The sequence below is a fragment of the Aureobasidium subglaciale genome (assembly GCF_000721755.1).
Source record: "Aureobasidium subglaciale EXF-2481 unplaced genomic scaffold scaffold_7, whole genome shotgun sequence".
Classification (NCBI taxonomy): Eukaryota; Fungi; Ascomycota; class Dothideomycetes; order Dothideales; family Saccotheciaceae; genus Aureobasidium; species Aureobasidium subglaciale.
Genome location: NW_013566988.1, coordinates 373,891 through 394,192, shown reverse-complemented (window position 1 = coordinate 394,192; position 20,302 = coordinate 373,891). Strand labels below are relative to the sequence as shown.

Sequence of the window (20,302 nt, the reverse complement as noted above, 5' to 3'; positions counted from 1 at the left end):
AGTATCGCGCTCACGAGGAACACTCGGAGAACATACAGATTGGCAGGCTGCACAGACTGTCAACGTGGTCATAGGTGGTGGTGTTATTAACCTTTACGGCCGATAGTCTTACAATCGTTGGTGTCGCAAAGGGTACTCTCGCCCATCACTTCATCACTTTATCTTGTCGCTTCCTCTCCAACATGATGTCGGCGTAGAAAACTGGGCTGTCGCAAGGCAGAGTGTTTTTTAAGCCGTCCACTGCGTCCAACGAGAGCCCAAGTAGATCAAGCTCTCAGCGGACGTGACTTCTCAACGGATGAAGTCGTGCCTTGCGATAGTCATCCAAGATTAGGAGGCTGGTCAGCGGGAGTCGTGATTGGTACCTTCCATTGGACTCAAGGTAGCGGTCTAGGTCATGAGACGCAGGTCTGCGTCGGCTTCTGCATCGGAGAGTCCTACGACTGGCGTTGAGTACGACTTACGTGCTTGCTCGCGGTTATATCTCAAAGTGACCGCTTCACTAAACCACTGGGGGCCGCACAGTACGTCGAAGCCCCATGGATGCTGGTAGTACATGCCCCTGTCTGGGCCACTTTTGATTGTTACCCAAGCTTCTTCCTTTCTGAAGGTGTACCGGCTTGTGTATGGCTGAGACCTCGACACGATGGCTGGGTACGCTACCGCATCCAGCTCGTCATCCGCTGCGCGGTCGACCGCTAGCACCGTGGTGTTTCGATCTAGTGCTCTGAGCATTGTACCCATCCTTTGTCTGGCAATGCCTTCGGCGACGAAACTCATTACTGGTCCGACATTGCTTTCGACGTCCTTGGGAGGGGTGCTGACTGCGAAGACTGGCAAGTTATCGACCTGGCTCTGGGTCGGCAGACTATCATGTCTGGCCTCTTTGTCGTGGCTCCTGGTTGTCCTGATGCTCCCTGACGAAGTCGTTGGTGTGAGTTGCGCAGGCTCCGGAAAGACACCATCCGACTCCACGTCCGAGCTTCTGGCTGTTTCAGGGCTGCCGAGTATCGTAGTACTGGCACTTGCTGTCATACTGTCTTCAGGAGTTCTGGGGGCGGTCATCCTGGCTGTCGACCCTCCCTTAGGAAAGTCTTTCTCTCGTTTCGCTTCACAGGCCCGAGCCTTTGCTTGGTATGGACCCAAGTCCTCGCGCTCGCCGTCTCTCAACTTCTTGAACTCACCTCTGCACGCCATGGGAGATCGGCCGAGCTGCTGCTCAACCTCCTTCCATGTCTGGTACTTAGCGTGAAGGTCAATCAGCGTGCGTCGTTGCGCATCGTCCCAAGGCTTGGTACCGTTGGCTGCGAGATCGATGGCCTTGTTCTTGACCTTGCGCTTCTGTACCTTGTCAGCTTGGACCGGGTTGACCTGAGCCTCAGGGCGGGGTCCCACGATGAAACGGACCCTGCTGGGAGCCATGATATCTTTCGAGAATTCAATGGACTATCTGAGATGCGTTGCACAGGTTCCTGTCGCGCCGGCGTATTCGATATATGATAGGGGAAGTGGAAACGCGATGAAGAAATGTCGGTTTCCTGATGAGAATGTCGGAACGCGTCACAGGGACTTCGATCGCGATCAGAATGCTCGGTGTATGATGCGGATGGGTTATACGCGATGAGACTTGTCGTATTTCAATGGTTGTTATCGAGCTGCAATGGTGTTGTTGGCTGTCAGTCAATTTTTTTATCAAATCGTATGAATGGGAAAGATACTCTGGAAAAATCGCCTCCTTTTTATAAGGACGTTCCGAGTCATACTATGATCAAACGATGTCGGGGTGTTTGAGGCAGTACATTCATTGAGGGGTTCGGATACCGAAGTATGGGCGTGCTGGGAGCCGCGTTGACAACCTTGCAATGACTCCCAGCGCGTGTGCCTGCTGTTTTGGGTATACCCGCGAGACAGACCCCGGGACAAGCTCCGGACCAATTGGAAGTACCCCCATCCAGATTATACCAGGCACGAAGGCCTCAAGGTGGCAGAATCGACGACGAGATTCTTGAGATATTCGATCCGATTTCCAAGAAGGATTGGAGATACACCATGACCCTTTTTCTGGTTGTATCAGAACTTGTCAGTCTCGTTGTCTCAACAAGCTGAAGTGCAACTACAAATCACGTGGAGTGTGCTAATGGCAAGAATAAGAAGCTTGGCATACGAGTCTGCTATGAGGCACAACATGAGTTGCTGTCTTAGGACATACTGAAATCGTCACGAAGGAAAGGTTGACTGAGACGCACGACGCCTGAACTCGCGAAGCAGACAAACAACATGACCAGCGCCTCGCAATTTCTGCTCAAGACGTTCCGAGCACAATCGTTACTCGTGATTAGCAAAGTCTCGAGTGTATGATCCCGCTTCTCAAGAACAAGTCATCTTGCTTGAGTAGCATGTATGTTGCTTAATCGGACAGAACGATGGCATGAGAAACATGAAATAGGGGCACCTTCCGCGAAGACATGCGAGGATCGACGGATCTCCTTGACAAAGAGAGTGTTGTCAGGATGGAGGAAGGAGCGATCGATCAGCGTGCTTTCCCACAAGTTCGGCTTCACTATATAGTCCAATTATTTTGGACACCCCTCAGCGGCGAAGTTACCACGGGCTGTCTGGCCAGTCTGTACAACATCAGGGTGGCGCAATGGTAATAAGCTCACAACAAAAACCACATGATTCAACCAAAGAGGAGCGCGGAGAGGACAGCCTATGCGTTAATGCTCATGTTGTTCTGAGAAATCAGTTTTGCTCCGCTGGGGGTCAGAATAATTTTGACTTGATGAGCGCAAAGAAAATGTCCTTTTCTTCTACACAGAAACTGGTCAACTCTTTGCGGTCTTGCGTAGTGATAATTGCCAGTCACCCGCCATCGGTCTCTGACCCCATCCTCGGATCCAGCGTATTGAACGTTACGAGTAGTACCGATGTATACGCGAGGGTCTTGGTTCGAATCTCAGGGGCTCGAATTGTTTCGCACACTTCATTTCTGGCTGCAAGGGGAAGCCATCACACTTCTAGTTTCTCACTCGTACGGGACTTTACTCTCGCGATGACTCTTGCACGACGTTGCTTGATCGAAACAGAAAGACAGTCCTTCTTTATTCCGTAGATTGCGAGTTGCAAGACGATCAAGCCTCAGAGATGTGCGCCGCCAACGCCGGGCGACTCTTCGCTGTTTCACAGCTTCTCGCATCTCATTACCAAAACATTGTCCTTGCGGATACGCTTTTGCTATGTACCATCTCGCCTGTCCGTACCGCTTCGCATACACACTCGCGCTCCGGCACCATCGACCTTGCTCCAGCTTTGTCTGTAGATTGGCTTCATTCATTCGCTCGCTCGAAGACATCCTCGGATGCCAGTCGTCTTCCATCTTGTCTGTGTTCCACACAACATCACAATCGGACCCGCCGTCGCCGTCGCCGTTCGAGGGTTCCGAAGCTACCGATGTCAGTTGCCTACCCACACTGCCTCTGAATACACTTCTACGCGTCGCTCGAACCTCTGCCAGCAGTGGTCACTTCGAGAAAAGACTTCCACCACGAACGACCTCTGTACCCGACAGTGGCAACATCAGGCGAGACGCTTCAGTGAAGAGTCAATCTGCGCGAGATGAGCCCAGTCTCCCTCTCGACATCGTCTCCGAGCCGAATCATTGCACATCACGGTGGCTTCACAACAGACGCTCAGAAATTCGCTCTCACGGCGGTGTAGACATCTGTACCAGCCAGAATGTAGCCTGCGCCACTGCTCTGGCGACTTGAAGGTTTCGAGATTTTCGTCTAGAGAGAAGAGATGCGCGAAGAGCAGGAAATACACAACAAATGGCCTGCACAGAAGATGCAAGATACCAAAAACACTCATAATCCGTCCCCCAAACTCCGTACGCCGAATGTCATCACTCTTCATTGACCATTGGCTGGAAAGCTATGACATCTGACGATGATGGCAGTTGTTGTCGCTCGGTACTGCTGCCACCTTGATCATTGCCTGCAGGTAGTCCAAGGGCCGATGGCGCATTACAAGAGTCAAAAGAGACAAACTCAGCAACATCGGCCAGCATGTAGAGTCCAGTTGTGTATTTAGGAGACCTGACTTGCTCCAACAGCTGTTTGGGTTCGTCTGCCCATGCTACACCTTGGTTCCTATCGTCTGCCCACTTTGGGTCTCCACTTCTCGTCATCTCATCCCTGATCTGATACATTCTTCTGAGCTCAGGGTTAGGACACACGTCGTCTGCACCAGGCTCGAAACCCGAGCCGTGCCATGGACCTATTATTGACTTTTGGTGTTCGACAAAGAAATCGTCCTCGTCTGAAATAGATTCGACCAAGACCTCGCTTCGAGACCTAGTCGTCTCACGAGCAGACCTCTGATCAGCGAAATTCAGGAATGGGCCCAGAGATGTAGGCGCAGAAGAACGGTCTCGACTCGGGACACGAGGATTTGGGGTCTTTGGCTGTCTGTCAGAGTTCACAATACTGCTGCTCTGGGAGGACTCCAGCTGACGATCTGTCATCGAAGGAGTGGTTTGAGAGGTGGTGGCGACCTCGTCGTCTTCCATAGAATCACGGTTTCGAGTAGCCTCCAGAACCCGTTCCGCAGCGCGTTTTGCGGCTTCTCTCTTTCTCATTTTAAGAACCGCCACACGCACTGCCTGACAAGTGCGGCCGACACATGCAGCCGTGACCTCGTGTTGCCAATTTGATTTGGCTCCCTTCACCCACCCTGCAGCACAGATCACAAAATCCAGCTCATCGTCATCGTAATCCGTGCCCTGTCTTGACTGGACTTTGGGAAGACCGTTCTTGCGGATGTTGACGATCATGCTATTGTCATCTGAAAGTCCTGGTGGCACCTTGACATGACCACCTGCAGTCATGATTTGTATCTTGAGCTTTTGGATCGCTCTGGTCAAGTTCAGAAGCTCCTTGTCGTGAGTGGGAGATTTGCGCGTACGTTTTGATGATTTCTCTGGCGTCACACAGTCCGGTATAGTATGAGGCGAAGCAGCAGCGGAGGGTAACCGAGAGGGAGACGACTCAGCTGCTAGAGGTTGAGCAGCTGGGCTGTTAATAGGGGTAAACCCAGGCATGTTCTCAGATGTAAGTCTACAAGTAGCAAAAGGTAAGCTGTAGGCAATACGGTTTGATAAAAGTAAGTCTTTTTTTCCCTTCGACCTAACTTCAAGAGAACAGAAGAAAGAATCGTTTCGACACACTTTATACAAGCATGCCAAGCTTGTTGACTGGTCAAGGTACTATGAACGCAAGAGTCATCGCGTAGGTTTCTCCCGACCACAACTCCGAGCTAAATTTAGCTATTCAGAGGCAGAGACTGTTGCAAGACGGTCATAGACATCAAGAAGACTTCTCGGCTTCTCGTGGGAGCTATTCGTTCTCGTGGATTCACGGCGTCTTTCTACATCTGTGTTCGTCCATCTTTCGGTGTGTTGGAGGCACCCCAGCCCTTCATCTTCACATCAGCAGTCAGAGTCTCAAAGAGAAGACTCATGCATGTCTTCCGCGGTCACCTATGTCGGGTTTAGCTCACCGCTTCCGAGCAAGTATATGAGTACCATTTGGAAGACTCAATATTGAATGTGCAATCCGACCCCAGCATCTGTTTTCCTCGACCAATTAGACAGTCAACCCTTGTTCGATCAGCCCGACTCCCATGAATTAGAGTTCGCTCCACGCGTGCACAATCTACATTCTGTTCATCCAGGAGAATGGCTCTGCGGCTCAGTACTCATCAGAACAGCAGACCCGTGATGTCTTCGACATTCAATGTGACCAATGGGCCTCAAAACTCCGCACACTTGTAGATACCGCACAACTCTTACACATCTATTCATCATACCATATCCAAAACACTTCACTCACCAAATGTCTTGAACATTCTCCTTAGGAAAAAGGGGTAGACTCCGATAAAATCACTGCTGTCAAAATCGCTTATCTTATCTCCCAAACGATCACGGATCTCTAGTGCGATCAGCTCCCTTTCTCCACATCACGAGGCAAGATGCGACGAATATTGTCTTTTCTCCCCAGTACCGGAAGTTTAAAACTACCGCATTGAGGCTCTAGGGACCCCCTTTTGTTGACTCATCAAAAGTGGCTGTGTAGTGGGAAAAAAAGGGTTTGTGGTTTGACAGGTGCCAGATGACTGGGATTTTGTGGGGAAGTGAGGGAGTTTGTGAGGGATTAGTGATCACGGGTGGGAAGTAGCTCAGGCAGCAGAGTGCAAGGCTGAATAGTCTGCTTTGGGGTGCGGGAGATGACGGGAGAGGAAAGTGATTTGTTCAATTGGTGAATTACTGGATTCGGACGAAGTAAGCACGATGGATGGGTGACGATTGGCCTCTTCGGCTTCCATTGTCGTCCTTTTCTACAGATTTGGACAGCTATGTTATCGCTATTCAAACTCGATTGGTTTAGTCGATCTCGTCCTCTCGTCGTGGTCAGACGGCGGTAATCACCTCCTCGTATGTCCTTGCGTGCCACGGGTATACCACGGGTGCAACTGACGGGCACAATTGACAACAAAGATCTTTCAGCAACCTCGATGCCGTGGCGTGTCCAGCAGTGTAGTGGTCGAAATGTTGCTAACCAGGGATTCTGCTGATCGATGTGGCGTGGCGAGTGTCGTGCGAGTGCTGAAGGCGGGCAACCACGACTGCTTGCCGACTGTGCTGCAAACGTCCCTCGCTGGTAGGGTAGGAGCAACTCTGAACGATGTCGAGCCACGTCTTTTCGCATGGCCAAGGTGTGTATTAATCTTCTTCTCAAGGCTCAGTGTCTGAGCGCTGCTCTTCTGGTACTGCCGTCCTATCATGTCTCGCCTTCTCCGTCTGCATCCTGTTCTTCAACGTCACCGTCGACAGTATTCTGTTGGTCGTCGTCCGAGTCTGAGGCCGCACCTTCCTCTTCTCTCATGTCTTCTGCCTCAATTTCCTCTGCTTTTGCTTTGCATGCTGTGGCAGAGAAGCCACTACCAACTTTGCTCGAGATGAACCGCCAGCGGTCGTTATCGTAGTCATGGATTGCCGTACGAAGACGTTGAATCTAAGTTGACGTTAGCATTTGTGCGTGGTAAAGCTTCTTCTTCGTGACTTCGTAAGGCTCATTATGTGCGTGGGTGGCTGTGCAGAACTTTGGGCTTGCTGGTGGTCTGATGCCTCGGTTTGAAGATTGCAACGGCAAAGCGCAAGTTCCATTGGAGGCGAAGCGTCGTGGAAGACCCTAAGCACGAACAGGTTCTGAGCGAGGTACGATCTTGGTAGTTGCGATCAGGATCAACCAGCTGTTGACGATGTGCTTGGAACAAGACGATGCTGCCGGAACTCTGATCGTAGAGATCTTCAATGTCGTCCGGAGCTCCCACATGCATCTAGGACACCTGGAGGATCCAGACTTTTCCGACGTGCACTCAAGGAACTCATATGGATAGTAAAGAGAATACGCAACTCACCATATCGTCGTTCCACAGGGTGGTCTTAGCCTTCAGCTTGGTACAGTACCTCACTTGAAGTGTCCCGGCACTGCGACCAGGGAAAAATTCTGAGATTTGTTTCCATGTAATGTTCTTCGTTTCTTTCAACCTCACAAGTAGTGCATCGTCTTCTCGAGTGAATTTGAGCTTTGGACCTTTGGGCCTAGGCGCTGGTTCTGGCATACCCTCTTTTCCAACCATGCTAGGTGGACCTGGCTCGTCCATGGAGAGCAGCTCATCACCATGCCGGGTTCGTTTGAGCGTGGGAGACCGAGGAGGTAGATGATGGTGATAGTGCTGATTAGCTTGCAAAGCTTCATCACGGCTGTACGATCGCGGTAAATGTGTCTGCAGTGTGTCGCTCTCGGGTGATTGATCTGCGGATGTTGCTTGTGGGAGCTGTGGAGCTCGAAATTGAAAAGGTGAAACGTGATTCAGAGGTTGGTGACCAGTCGATCCTAGCATGACAGGTATATTAAGACTTAAGTTATTGGTGAAGCTTGGAGAGTCTTGCGGGTTCAATCGAAACTCGTCAGCGCGACTCCTCTTGCGGGATGGCGGTTCTGAATGCGCATATTCTGAAGGTCTGCTAGAGCTGTCGTACGGAGTCGATTCGCTGAGCTGGCTCGTTGTCGAAATGCTGTTCCTTTCCTGCGCATACTGAGAGATACTGGTATCTGGCTGGGCAATTGCGGTGGATTGCAGCTGATGAGAAGGAAGATGATACTCCGGCTGCGTAGGTAGAGGAAAGTAGGAATGTTGTAACGATGAGTATCCATGATTCAAGTAAGAGTGACCATACATTGAGATTTGTGTCTGATCCTGATCCTGGCCACCTTGCCCTTCTTCCATCGACCCTCCATACTGGAATGAGCAATTGCCGTAGGGATTCGCCAGGGCTGCGGTGGTGCATACAGCGCTGAAGAGGAAAGATCAGTCAAGGTTACTTCAAATCCACCTGGCCGATTCGTTGCTGGAAACGCGCCAGGACGTCAGGTGAGAATGACAGCTGTGCCTTGCCTTCCGTCCGGATGGTGTTAAGCTGGTACTTTACTGAGGAGTGAATAAGGTTGAGTCAAAACTTAAGGCTTGTCAGGATGTTTGACAGCCCTAGGGAGGGATTCGCTTGCATTAACACTCGTGGAAGTATGCAGATCTAGATGTCGATTCCCCGGGTGATTCGATCCAATAGGATCAGCGAATCTGTGATTGCCACGGACGTGGCCCACGTATATCGGGAAAAAGAGTTGTGAAGACGAGGATTGGCTGACACGGAAAAGTAGGAGAGGTGTTTCCAAAGCTGAATACCGAGGAACTATGCACTGTGAAATGCGTGCCGAGAAATTGCTTGCTTTGACATTCCCAAAGACGGCTTGATCATACCGGCCAGGCGCCGCTTTCGCTTCTCCATCTCTGTGCCCTGAACCAGTGCCAATGACCAAAGGATTTTGACTTTGCTGCTATGGTCGGCGCGTCGTGGCCGCTGCAGGAGTCATGCCCTGGCTGGCTGTCCTTGTGAAAACGTGAAACATTGAACACAAAGAACGCTGTAATGTGACTTGAGCCACACAGATTAGCGGCTCGGATGTGCTGCCACACAATAATCATCATGCTGTGATTCGTGAACACGACGAGCCCAGTCCAGGTCGTTGTGGAGAAGCTTCAGCCGCGACCTGTGGCTGTGCGTGAAGGAGCATGAACTAGAAAAGTGGATATGTCTGTCCCTGAACGCGGGCAGTTAAGTAGCTTGGAAAATCGATTCCGTCTGTACGGAACGCTGTTGAAACGTCGATGATTCCAGCTTCGATGTTACTCGAAGAGGGCAAGAGCGACAGGGTGTTTCCAAGTTTGCTTGGTCGGTTGACACCTTCTAGCAGTCGGCATGCACTTGCCTGCGATCGGCATCACGATTACTGCCCGAGGAAGCGGAATTAACTGAAGGTTATGCAAATATCCGAAAAGGATCATCTTGAATGTCCTACCGTGACCGGAGCTGGAGGGCTGTCGACCGATGGCGCCATGACGGCAGGCAAAGCATTGAATTGGAAGATGACGATTGGCATGGCCTTATCGCTTAGTCTCGAACAGGTTGTGGACCGTGATACTCCTGTCAAGAGCGGTAATATGGCTGTTCTGACCGCGTGGCAAAGAACTTCTACAAGACGGGAGAGCCCCAAGTCGCGTGGTCTCATTCGCTTGGGATTTTCCCGGCCAAATTGGCAGCTGCGACCACGACCTCAAGCTTACGATCTGCCGAAGATTGCTCTCAGACATCGCATTCTGCCAATACAGACACTTCGCCAATATGGCAAAATACCTACCCACCGCTCCTCGCCACATCGTAGCAATCGAAAACAACCATATGATATTCTCCCGCACTGCATAATTAACAAGGATCATCGACAGGCCTGCAGACGCAGCTATTCGGGAGCCTCTCCGCTCTTTGTCTTGACCGTTTTCTGCCTCGGCACCTACGACGGATCTGGCTCAAATTCAACAACCAGACCAATCCTGGCGGATGGCCCTTCCCTTCGCGTCCTCGCGACACTTTGACCCTGACTCAAATTGTGCCCACCATGGGTGATGAGATCAGCAAGACCACGAAAGCTTACTTGATTGATTGGGTCGATGGGTCCAGGCACGGCGATTGTCCAGAGGCCGTGTCGTCGTTCATGCGATATCGCTACGCAGTCTTCCGTTCTGTGGCTCCCACCTACGGGGGCATCCATCCTCCCAAGTGCACGCCCATTTCTTGCCATAATCTTATGATGGCTATCACGAGATGCAAAAGCTAACGAAGATGTTATGTCTGTCCAAGCAGCTAGTCGATCGTATACAAAGCCTATGTACCAATTCTGCACAGGGACATCTTCTTCCATCGCGGTCGCCACGAACATTGGTAACATCATCATAGTTACGCACCAACAGAGACCTGCACTACATCAAAAAAGGCAGTGAAGCACAGATTATTCCCCGGTTGAGAAATCTTATCTGTGCTATAGGAGCAGATCCAGTGCCCTTCTGGAAAATTGCACACAGAGATTGTTGATACTTTCCCGACAGCTTGGCAAGACAAGACGGAACATGTTCACCGCTCGATTTGTTCGAGGTGGAGCACCCGCTAGATTTGGGATGACAACCTTCCGAAAAATTGAGGGAGTTCATCCTAAGTATTGCTCTTGGAGGTCAACACAATTTCTACGCATGGCTTCCTCCCAGGCAGTGGTGCTGGGAAGACCCGAGGACGAGATGTCTAGCCTTTCCTGTTGTAGGGCTGTCTGCACCTTGCTGACCATCGACCGAACTTACTTCAAACGCTGTTTTTATACAATAGGGTTTGTGGCTAAAATTTAACTGCGGTGAGTGGCGGATAATGGCAAGAGGCTCTCACGTCAGAAGTAGGGCTGCGGCAAAGGACGGTATATTCGGCCACTCGCCCTCCGAATTATGAACAGTACATCGCAACTTCAGTCCTTCCGCTCATCCTCAGTAAAACTCACGTTCTAGCCTAGACTTTGACGACATGCTGCCGTTGGAACCCTATATTTGCTGCTGGGTGGGAAACCTTAGGTGGCTGCATGCAATCTCAAGCACCTTCCGAAACAAGCTCTTCTATGCTGACTTCAGTACTCCTGAATACTTCCTACAGGTGGTCTTCGACCATAGTTTCGGAAGGATCCGTCTGTAGATTAACGTCAAGAGTTGGCCCTTTTTCTGCTGGCACTAGGTCTTGAGCAGTACTCCGAGCATGAACAGCCATCTTCATGACCGCGCGTTCAAGATCGGACCATCGATCCTTGGCGGAAGTCTCTATTCCTGGCAAGGGGTCAAATGTAGTTCATGACGGATAGTGTGACACAGGGCGCTTCCAGGGTGGATCACGTTCGGTAGAATTGTGTCACATTGATACCCTCCCTAAGTACCATCGTGCGATCACTCTCCAAAGTCATCAATACCGTCTCCGCGGCGGGTATCCCACAGCTTGCGCACACAACTTCATCTTGCCATTGATTGGTTCTTTCGAGCTTGAGGTAGCTCGAAATACTACGTCGCTGTCTTGACCTTGACCCATCTTCTGCCGTCACTGAAGACGATCGCTCTGTCCGAGCTCTGATCTGTACCCAACACTCAAACACACTATCCAGTACGTTTCGTGGCATTGGCGCTTTTCCGATGGCCTCGACCATATTCTGAGAGCCTGCAACGGTTTTACTCAGGGTAACCGCTACGAGATGACCAAACCTTTGGTGAACACTTCTTCCGCCGGAACCGGTCTGGCGCGCCATGCCCTCCCCAGTGTATTCAAGCTTCCTAATCGCTGCCAGAGAGGACCTTTGTATGTGGACAAGGGTCGATAAGATGCGAGAGTGAGCAATGGCAGTGGACAATGATCAAAGATCAAAGATATTCAGAGCGCCATTCGATATACAACAATCAATTGAGAGCTACTCGAGTACTGAAGTCACGCAATCGTTTGGCGGGATCAAGGAACTAGGGGGGACCATACCAAGCCACATATGTTCCTCCTTCTTAGGCGCGAACAGTGATGCATCGACCATCTACCCTCAGGCTCCATGTTTGACTGGCTCAGAACTGATCCACTATCTTCTCTAATCTCATCCAGCAAAGCTTACCATTGTCCTATACCGCATTTGGCTATACTGCCTGTAGTCTACTCTATTGTTCGATCCTCCCCGTTGATATGTACGCAATTATACAGAAAGGCGGGTCACTCTCAGCCGGCTCCCTGTTGTGGCTATCAGTAGCGTGGTTGACACTCCTGATTATTTGTCCAGATGGCACAAGCTTTTGGAAATAGGTTTCCGGCAGCACGATCGACCAGCCAGGACACCGCAAGCCCTTCACAAGCAAAGTTGTGATCGAGACGCTGCCTGCATCTACTCTCAGGTGGAGAGTGCATTCCTTGCAGTGGTCAGCAGCTAGTTCGATCATCAAAGCAGTATTTTGGCGAGTCTGGCATACAGCAGCTGTATCTCATTTGTACTGTTACGCTATCATCATCGCCACCATCACATGCTGTACCCACTGATGGCTATCGGCTGACTCACACGCTTCTGCCTTCCGTCTTGACGAAGCGAGACACGCTATCTTGTCTTGACAGACCTGCCACTGAACTAGAGTTAGAGAGCGAACTTTGGAAACGAACGAAGCCTATGAGCTCTTCAATCGCTTACGATACAGCACGACTGACTGGCAGCTAGGACCACCGGCGCTACTACCCCCATCGAACCCAAGATCGCTCACTTTCAGTGCCTGATCCAGCCTCGATTCAAACAGAAACCCGCACGACGCTGCAAGGCAACACGCCGCTAAGCACACCCTTCGCAAAGACGCAGTCCTTCCATCAATCACTCAAAGTGCCTCGTAAGAACCCACGAGAAGATGTGCTAGTCACACATTCCTTTATCACTCAGAGGCAAGATGCACCGTTACGGCTTCACACGAGATGGATATTGCACTTGAAGAGAGCACACTCGTAACGGCAGTAGCAAAGACTCTTGCCTTCGTACACCACTGCCTCCGATGGCTATCAAAGCTTCCTCCCACGATTCTTTCCGTCCCTTCTTCCTTCGTTGATTCAAAAGAGAAGCCAGAGTATTTGCTGCTGGCTTTGCCTCCTCACATCTTTTTGGACCGCGACGTAGACCTTCCGGGTCAGTCAAACGACATCAACGACGTCAACGATGTCTGTGACCGCACATGTTACAAGGTGTATCTCTTGTCGCAGATCATGACCTTGTCACACAATCTCGAAAGACATCAGCGTGAATTTTGACGTCGAAGATACGAAGCCTGCGCTTCTCCTCCGTCGACTCGAACCCCCCGCGCCTGGACGATAAACTGGGATACCCAGGTGCACAGTCGCTTTGGAGAACCAAGCCTCTTCCCTAAGAGCATCAACATTGAACGATCTCGTTCTCGACCACATCATCTACGAAAAGCTTTGCGCTTGCTCACAGCACACTCTCGAGCTCTGATCTGCCTCAGAGGTGCAGACGTCAACCATCTAGCACGTTCTCCACTATACCCTAAGCTTTCAGTGCTGTTCCTGTGGTAACTTGATCTTCGTTGCCAATGTACAAGTAAGTCGATAAGTTCGTCGTTGATGAATCATGAATAGCAGACTCATTTCAGAGAGCTCCCGCCTCGTCACATCGCATTTCGTACGCTCCCAAACTTCATCCTCTTTCACTGTACCTACAGTCTCTGGTCTCTGGTCGCTGGTCTCTGTTCTCTATTACCAACTCGCAGATACCATTGCTTGTATCGAACTTCTTAGAATCGCACCACAACCTTGATAGAACGGGCCCTGAGGATTCAAGATGATACCTTCCAGTCATTCGTGACCCAGAAGCAACACTCTAATGAGCGTGATTAGAAGCAACTATCAGTCTCCTAACCTCCGTCTCCTACCCTCAGTCTCCCAGTTATGATAGCTGTTGGATTCTAGAAAAGACTCAATGGAGTGCTAGTCGAAGAAGCCTTTGTGCCTATTAGCTAGAAGCCTCTACAAGACCAGCATTTGCAAGCAGGGTCTTTGAGACAGTCTCAGTCATTGTAGTAGAGTAGATATATAGATCCGGGTCTTCTTACTGTATACAACTTAAGTCTTGCACTCACTAGTTCCAACAATAGCTTGGACAAAGGTTTAAGAAAAGTCGAAAGGTTGATGACCTCGAATGATCCAAATGTAGTTCTCGCGAGACCTACGACCCTGGACAAAAAAACATTGTCGGCAATACAGATCTCACGATCCAGCTTAATCACCACAAACCAAGTCTACAGTGTTCTCTATAGCATAACATGTCTCGGGTACTCAGTGTTAGTGGTCTTAAACCAATAGATACGGTGAAAGAACAGTTGACAATGACTACCAAATATTGTTATAGCAAACAGCTCAGACATCACCACCCAAGTTGTAAATGTTCGGCTCCTTCTTCTTGTACCTCACTTCTCACGGCAGTACTCGTGGTTTTGAGCATTCATCCAGCACGAGAGTGCTCTCCATCATGGTGGTCTGCCAGCGACTGGAATTTGTGTTGCCGTGTCTCACATAGCCCTGTTTCGCAGGAAAGACAATGAGCAGACCACAAGCACCATCACCGTCTAGCCTACTCAATATCGCATAGCTTAAAGATGTACAAATCAAGGTCAACTCTAGCAAGCAGGTGGACACATGACAGGAACACAAAGTTAAACAAGGACGGGGAAAGGTATGATGGAAAGATAAAAAGTCCCAATGCAAAGGTTGAAATATGCCATTCGTATCTCGCGCTCTCAATCTATGATATTCATCTCCCTGACCTTGTTATGATAAAACAGTAGAGAGCAAGAGAAAACACAAAGAACCCACCATCCCTAGTTTCTCATGATTTCGCCGCATGTCGTTATCCTAGTCAAAAGTAGTAGCTAAAAAAAAAACAGGAAAGGGTGTGATTCGCTTGTGTCGCGACCCTTGATGGAAAATGTAGTGACCGGTTCCCTTTTTTCCTTTCCATGTGGAAACGTCGGTCGTCATGACAAAGAAGTGTATAACATTAAATGGAATCGTCGTCCTGCTCAGCTTTACTGCACAGTAAGCTGCTCTCTCATCTTGCTGGGCTCGGGCTTCTTGCGACGGCCCAATAGTGTGGCGTTGTCCAGACTCAACTCGAAGGCACCACGGTTCTTAACCTGGCGCTTAGCTGCAGCTGCGACAGCTGCACTGTGTTGGCCGTAGCCCTTCTCTTGGGGTTGGGTGCGAGGAGCGGCCTGCTGGCGAGCTTGAGCAGCAGCTGACAACGAGGTGTTACGCATTTGACGTTCGACGCTAGTGACATCAGGTGCGCCAGACTTGGGGACCTTGGCCGGAGGGTTTGCCGAAGAGGCGTCGTAGGGTTGCGATTGACCGTACTCATCATCCTCATCCTCATCAAGTGCGTTGAGCGAGTTGAGACCAGTAGCACCACGGTATCCTTGCTTGAAGTTCTTGCGGCGCTTACCTTCCTCTTCTTGGCGATGGACAGCGTAAGAAACATCAAAGACCTCACGCAAGTTGACAGCACCAGGGGAACGGAAGTCCATGCGCTTTCCAGCACCGGGAGTCTCGTCGAGGTACGCGAAGTTGGGCTGGAGAGGGGTCTTGGAGTCCATGTCGGCAGAGTGAGGTTGCTTGTAGAGAGGAGTAGCGAGAGGAGGAGCGTCGGCAGCAGCGTTGGTGACTTCGTCAGACTCACGAATCCAGGGGTGGTCGAGGAACTGGTTGATGTCGTAACGCTTGTCAGGGTCGACGGTCAACAAGTGCGAAACAAGATCCTGGGCAGACTTTGAGATGTCGTCCCACCAAGGAGACAGGAAGGTATACTGTCCCTTGGCGACCTTCTCGGTGAGGACCTGAATGCTCTCGTCGTAGAATGGAGGGAAACCGCAAAGAAGAGTGTAAAGAACACAACCAAGAGCCCACATGTCGACAGATTTGGAGTAACGCTCATCCTTGACAATCTCGGGGGCAGTGTAACCAACAGTTCCGCAAGGAGTCATGGTCTGGCTGTCCCAGATGACCTTGGAAAGACCAAAGTCGGCAACCTTGATCAGACCAATACCACCGGAACCGACACCCTTGATGAACTCTCCCTCATCAGCCTTGTCCTCGTCATCGGGACCTCTGGGCTTAGGGTTTCTGGTGGGGATGAAAGGTGTAGGGTAGAAGAGCAAGTTCTCGGGCTTGATATCACGGTGAACGACACCAGCCTCCTCGTGCATGTACTGAAGAGCCTTTGCAACCTGAACGATGACGTGTCTTGACAGGTCCTCGCTGAAGTAGGTGAGACGGACGATCTGGTGGAAAAGCTCACCACCGGGGCAGAGCTCGAGAACGATGTAGTAGTATTGACGAGCCTCTGAGAATTCAACAAGCTTGACAATATTGGGGTGGTCTAGTTGACGCATGATTTGAACTTCCTTGAGGATGTTGGCACGCTGTAAGGGAACAAGTCAGTGTCTGTCGAGCAGATATCTTCTTGAGGGTGATTGCAAGGAGATACGAAAGCATAAAGAAAAGGGTTTGGCGCACCTCCACTCCCTTGGGCGTCTTCTTGAAATCCGGATGAAGAACCTTGTCGCCCTATTCCACAAGCACGGTTGGCGGCTGCATATACAACAGGTTGAAAGAAAGATAAAGAGTATGAGGAAAAAAGCAAGGAAGGATCGCAGACACGTACCTGGGTTGAGTTCATCTCGAACTTTCTCACAACCTTGATGGCGACTTCGTTGTAGACACCTTGGGTGTCTCTTGCACGGTAGACATTACTGAAGGCGCCGTCGCCCATTTTCTCGACGAGGTTCCATCTCTCCAGTCCGGGGTATCTGGGAAGCTTGCCCTTAGCCTCACGCTCCTCTGCAACGATGCGCTCAAGCACATCTGGGTCGACATCCTTTCTAGCTTGCTCCTTCTTATGTTGCTTGTCGACAGCTTGACCGGCGGCAGCACCGGCCTTAGCAGCGACGTTGCGGTTGTCGATGGCAGCTGCTGAGAAGTCGCCTTGAGGGGCATTTGCTTGCAGAGGTTGGTGGGCGTAGACGTTGGGATCACTCATGGCATATTGGTCATGATGCCTTTGCTCTTGTTGTCTTGGTGAATTGTGTTGGGTGTTGTGGTGACGTTGGGCGTGAACATTAGACACGGCAGGTTGGTCAGGCGGCGACTTTGGGTTCTGGTCCCGCGCCTGCTTGCCGTGGCGGATGAAGTTCTTAAGATTCTGTATCGTCGACATGGTTGATTAGTCGGGGTTGTTGTGGGGTGGTGATGTTGAACGCAATCGAGGCGGGTGTGTTTCCTTTTGGGAAAAAGGACAACAAGAATTAAAGAATTGCGACGTGTAAGGCAATGGATGCAGGTGAGGTGTAAAGATGGGTGGGTGGTTGTGTAAGCAGCTAAGCCTTTGAGCAAAGCACAAGAAACGTGATAGTGAAGGAGGGGATGATTATCAAGCGGGTAGCGTGGAAGGGAGGATGAGGGATAGATGGGAAGTCGGGGTGGATGCAGGCTTGGAGCAAGAGGTTAGACGAGCAACTGCATCATAGGGTTTGATGACGTCGGATCGCTCTTGCTCCGGGGTCAAGGCTGTCATCCACGCAAAGTGCTTTGTTTTTTGTTTTTGGAAGGAATGACACACGAGCCCATCGCCTCAGCATGGGCCAATCACCATTCCGATCAGGTGATGACGACCTTGATGATGTTCATGATAAAGACTGCCAGCGAGAGGCCTGTCGAAACATGCCATCCCGTAGAAGCTTGGAGGGGGAACGCGGGCAATGAACACCACAATATGGGCAGGAAAGTTGCTTGCGAGCAGGGGGGAATTCACTAACCTCGATTTTCCACATGGTAAAGACGACCGCCGATCGACGACTTGTCCTTGCAGGGGTTGCTTGTGCGTCGCGAAGGGGGTCCTAATCTAAAGAAGACGAGATCCTTATGCCCTGTTGTTGCACAGTGAAGAGTGAGTGAGGTAAGTGATCCTTCGAAGTGGGCTGGCGATTGTCTTTGCTCCCCCGTTTTGCTCGTTTCGTTACTCGTTCGCGATTGCCGGGCGTGTTCGTTGGCTTGACGGGCCGGAGGCTGGACAATGAGGCGGAAACGGATGTTTTATGAAGAGAGAAAAGAGTGCACTAGGCAGAGAGAAGACGAACAGCCACAGCAGTTGAGGTCATATACATGGAGGTGTAGCTCTACAGGATGATGTCGAGAAAGACAGTTGGCGCCCGCCGCGCGCCGGCCGTTTTTTGCTTTCCTTTCCTCACTGCCTCTCCTCCGGGAACAGCGGGCTCCGCTTTTCCATAACAGACCTGCCCAGCGCTTTCGCAATCATCGCAAAAGACACCTATTTTACTCCACTTTCGAGCTGGTCTATGACAAGACCCTGATGGTGCGTTCGTGTACCGAGTCAGAGCCTAGAACCGACCAGCCTCCTTCACCTCCGTCGCTAGCCGTCCTTCCTTCCAAAAGTCAAGTGATGGGCCAAACATACAACTTCGAGAGATCTTGGTTCCCAAGCCTTGACATGCCATCCCTCCTGCTGACTGTCAATTGAACGCCATGTCGCCTTTCGGGACCTTTCGCTTTGTTCCTGGAAAGCCGGCAGCTTGACGGAAAAAAATGACGTGAACCCTGCATTTTTGATGACGTTCAGGGCGCCGCTAACCTTGGCATTTGCATCATCCCGCATTCGATAGCCGCGTTTCTCAGCCAAGCGACCACCTTTTCGGCTCTGCTTGCTTACGACTTTCATCTCGCCGTTCACACGAAACACCCAAAAGGCCTCATGTTCATGCATGAGCAGACTTGAAAGGGGTCGCTCCGTTCCTTGCTATAATCCGGGGCTCATCTATTGATGGCGTGGACGCGGACCTCTCACCTCTACCTGTTCGATACTGGTAGTAAACAAAGCCCGGATTGAGGCTTAATGTGAGTTTACAACATCCTGGCAACTCGTCAACGGTCTGCTTGGAGTGACAGTTCGTTGAGAGCGGGACTTACAAAAGCCACCACTCATTACAGTCTGGGAATGCAGCCGTCTTTACCGTCTTTATCAAGACTGTGCTTCAATAGCTCCCTCAGGCCGATAAATTTGGACAAAGAACGTGCTGTATGAATGGTACGAAATAACAGTAGGCTGATGGTATGTCTTTCGAAGCTTGAAAAGCATTACAATAGCCTGAGTAAGACCACCTTCCTTACCATCCCTGCAATCGTCATCACTTTACCTCTTTCTTCATCATCTAGCAACAATAGCCTCGTCTTATATCCCTCTTCACTGTTACGGCCGCATCGTTCAATTGCTGAGCCATGTAAAACAAGTCCATGCAAACCTCACTCTTTCCTTATCCATGTAAAAGAACGCCCACCTAGCTATTTTGCACTAACACAACTCTTAGACATCCTCTTTACGGGGCTCTGGTCGCTTCTGCCTAGCAATCATCTGCGGCGATGTGGAGAGATAAGCAAACAACTCGAGAATGACGAAGCTAAATGAGCATCTATATATGTCGAGAAGCCCCTTCGGGTCGATAACGCAAGACTAATTCATGGCTCCTACACACGCAACCATGATCAACTTGTCTATACGCAGCACATGGAGCATATCTAGGTTGGAAGATGTCGAGACCTCTCTTGTCACGTCGGCGGCCGATTTCATAACCCGACCAGTCAAAGATACACACAGCAGCTACAATACCTCTACTCGCACTCTCGAACAAGATCACTGTAGGAGATGTAGATTTGGGATGAAAGTGCTGTAAGATGGCAAGGGATCTTGCTCTTTTATACTGAGGTCTAGGATGAAAGTTTCCCTTGCATGATATTCTTACTCCTTGCATTGTGAATCTCTCTCGCTCAGGAACGGTACTCTAGACTAGATCTCGAGTTGCAGCCCACACACACATATACATATACAGATGAGCACCAACTGATTAAGATAAAGCAAGCCCTTGCAACAATCTCATTGCCAATCTCGGCAACACAGTCAGAGTCCGATGAAATATAGGTTCATGGTTCAAATGACTAACTGATGTGTTTATGAGAGTGCGCTACCTATATTAGCCTTAGTCTAGACGATTCGTTCAATTGAATCGAACACCCGACCAGATAAGGTGGATCCTCACAAACGATCCACTCTCCAAGTCGCAAATGAAGTTCATGAGCGTCTCCCGGAAGAAACGAATACAGCAGGACTGTGGGCAGGATAGGAGGCAACACAGGTCACTTAACCTGACGACTCTCCACTGCATCGTTCTTCTTATAGCG

At 50.4% G+C, this 20,302-nt stretch overlaps 6 protein-coding genes across 6 annotated transcripts; 2 read left to right on the top strand and 4 right to left on the bottom strand.

Annotated features, from left to right (window-relative positions):
• Positions 1-390: 390 nt before the first annotated feature.
• AUEXF2481DRAFT_28406 (uncharacterized protein) lies at positions 391-1,422 on the bottom strand (the record flags this gene model as incomplete). Its single annotated transcript, XM_013489436.1, has 1 exon — positions 391-1,422. One exon carries the CDS (start codon positions 1,420-1,422, stop codon positions 391-393), a length of 1,032 nt encoding a protein of 343 aa, XP_013344890.1.
• A 1,480-nt stretch (positions 1,423-2,902) lies between these two features.
• On the top strand, positions 2,903-3,834 carry AUEXF2481DRAFT_639760 (uncharacterized protein). Its single transcript, XM_013489673.1, has one exon. The coding sequence runs from the start codon at positions 3,237-3,239 to the stop codon at positions 3,765-3,767; it is 531 nt and encodes a 176-aa protein (XP_013345127.1). The 5' UTR covers positions 2,903-3,236; the 3' UTR covers positions 3,768-3,834.
• Positions 3,835-3,901: 67 nt separating this feature from the next.
• AUEXF2481DRAFT_3952 (uncharacterized protein) lies at positions 3,902-5,098 on the bottom strand (the record flags this gene model as incomplete). Its single annotated transcript, XM_013489358.1, has 1 exon — positions 3,902-5,098. The coding sequence occupies one exon, from the start codon at positions 5,096-5,098 to the stop codon at positions 3,902-3,904; it is 1,197 nt and encodes a 398-aa protein (XP_013344812.1).
• Positions 5,099-6,836: 1,738 nt separating this feature from the next.
• AUEXF2481DRAFT_3951 (uncharacterized protein) lies at positions 6,837-7,722 on the bottom strand (the record flags this gene model as incomplete). The annotated part of the gene is made up of 2 exons (XM_013489357.1): positions 6,837-7,070; positions 7,477-7,722. 2 exons carry the CDS (start codon positions 7,720-7,722, stop codon positions 6,837-6,839), a joined length of 480 nt encoding a protein of 159 aa, XP_013344811.1.
• A 1,719-nt stretch (positions 7,723-9,441) lies between these two features.
• Positions 9,442-10,050, top strand: AUEXF2481DRAFT_28403 (uncharacterized protein; the record flags this gene model as incomplete). Its single annotated transcript, XM_013489435.1, has 1 exon — positions 9,442-10,050. The coding sequence occupies one exon, from the start codon at positions 9,442-9,444 to the stop codon at positions 10,048-10,050; it is 609 nt and encodes a 202-aa protein (XP_013344889.1).
• Positions 10,051-14,964: 4,914 nt separating this feature from the next.
• On the bottom strand, positions 14,965-17,466 carry AUEXF2481DRAFT_639335 (uncharacterized protein). Its single transcript, XM_013489672.1, has 3 exons — positions 16,719-17,466; positions 16,571-16,621; positions 14,965-16,476 (listed from the first exon to the last, which is right to left on the bottom strand). The coding sequence occupies exons 1-3, from the start codon at positions 17,268-17,270 to the stop codon at positions 15,085-15,087; spliced, it is 1,995 nt and encodes a 664-aa protein (XP_013345126.1). The 5' UTR covers positions 17,271-17,466; the 3' UTR covers positions 14,965-15,084.
• Between the last annotated feature and the right edge of the window lie 2,836 nt (positions 17,467-20,302).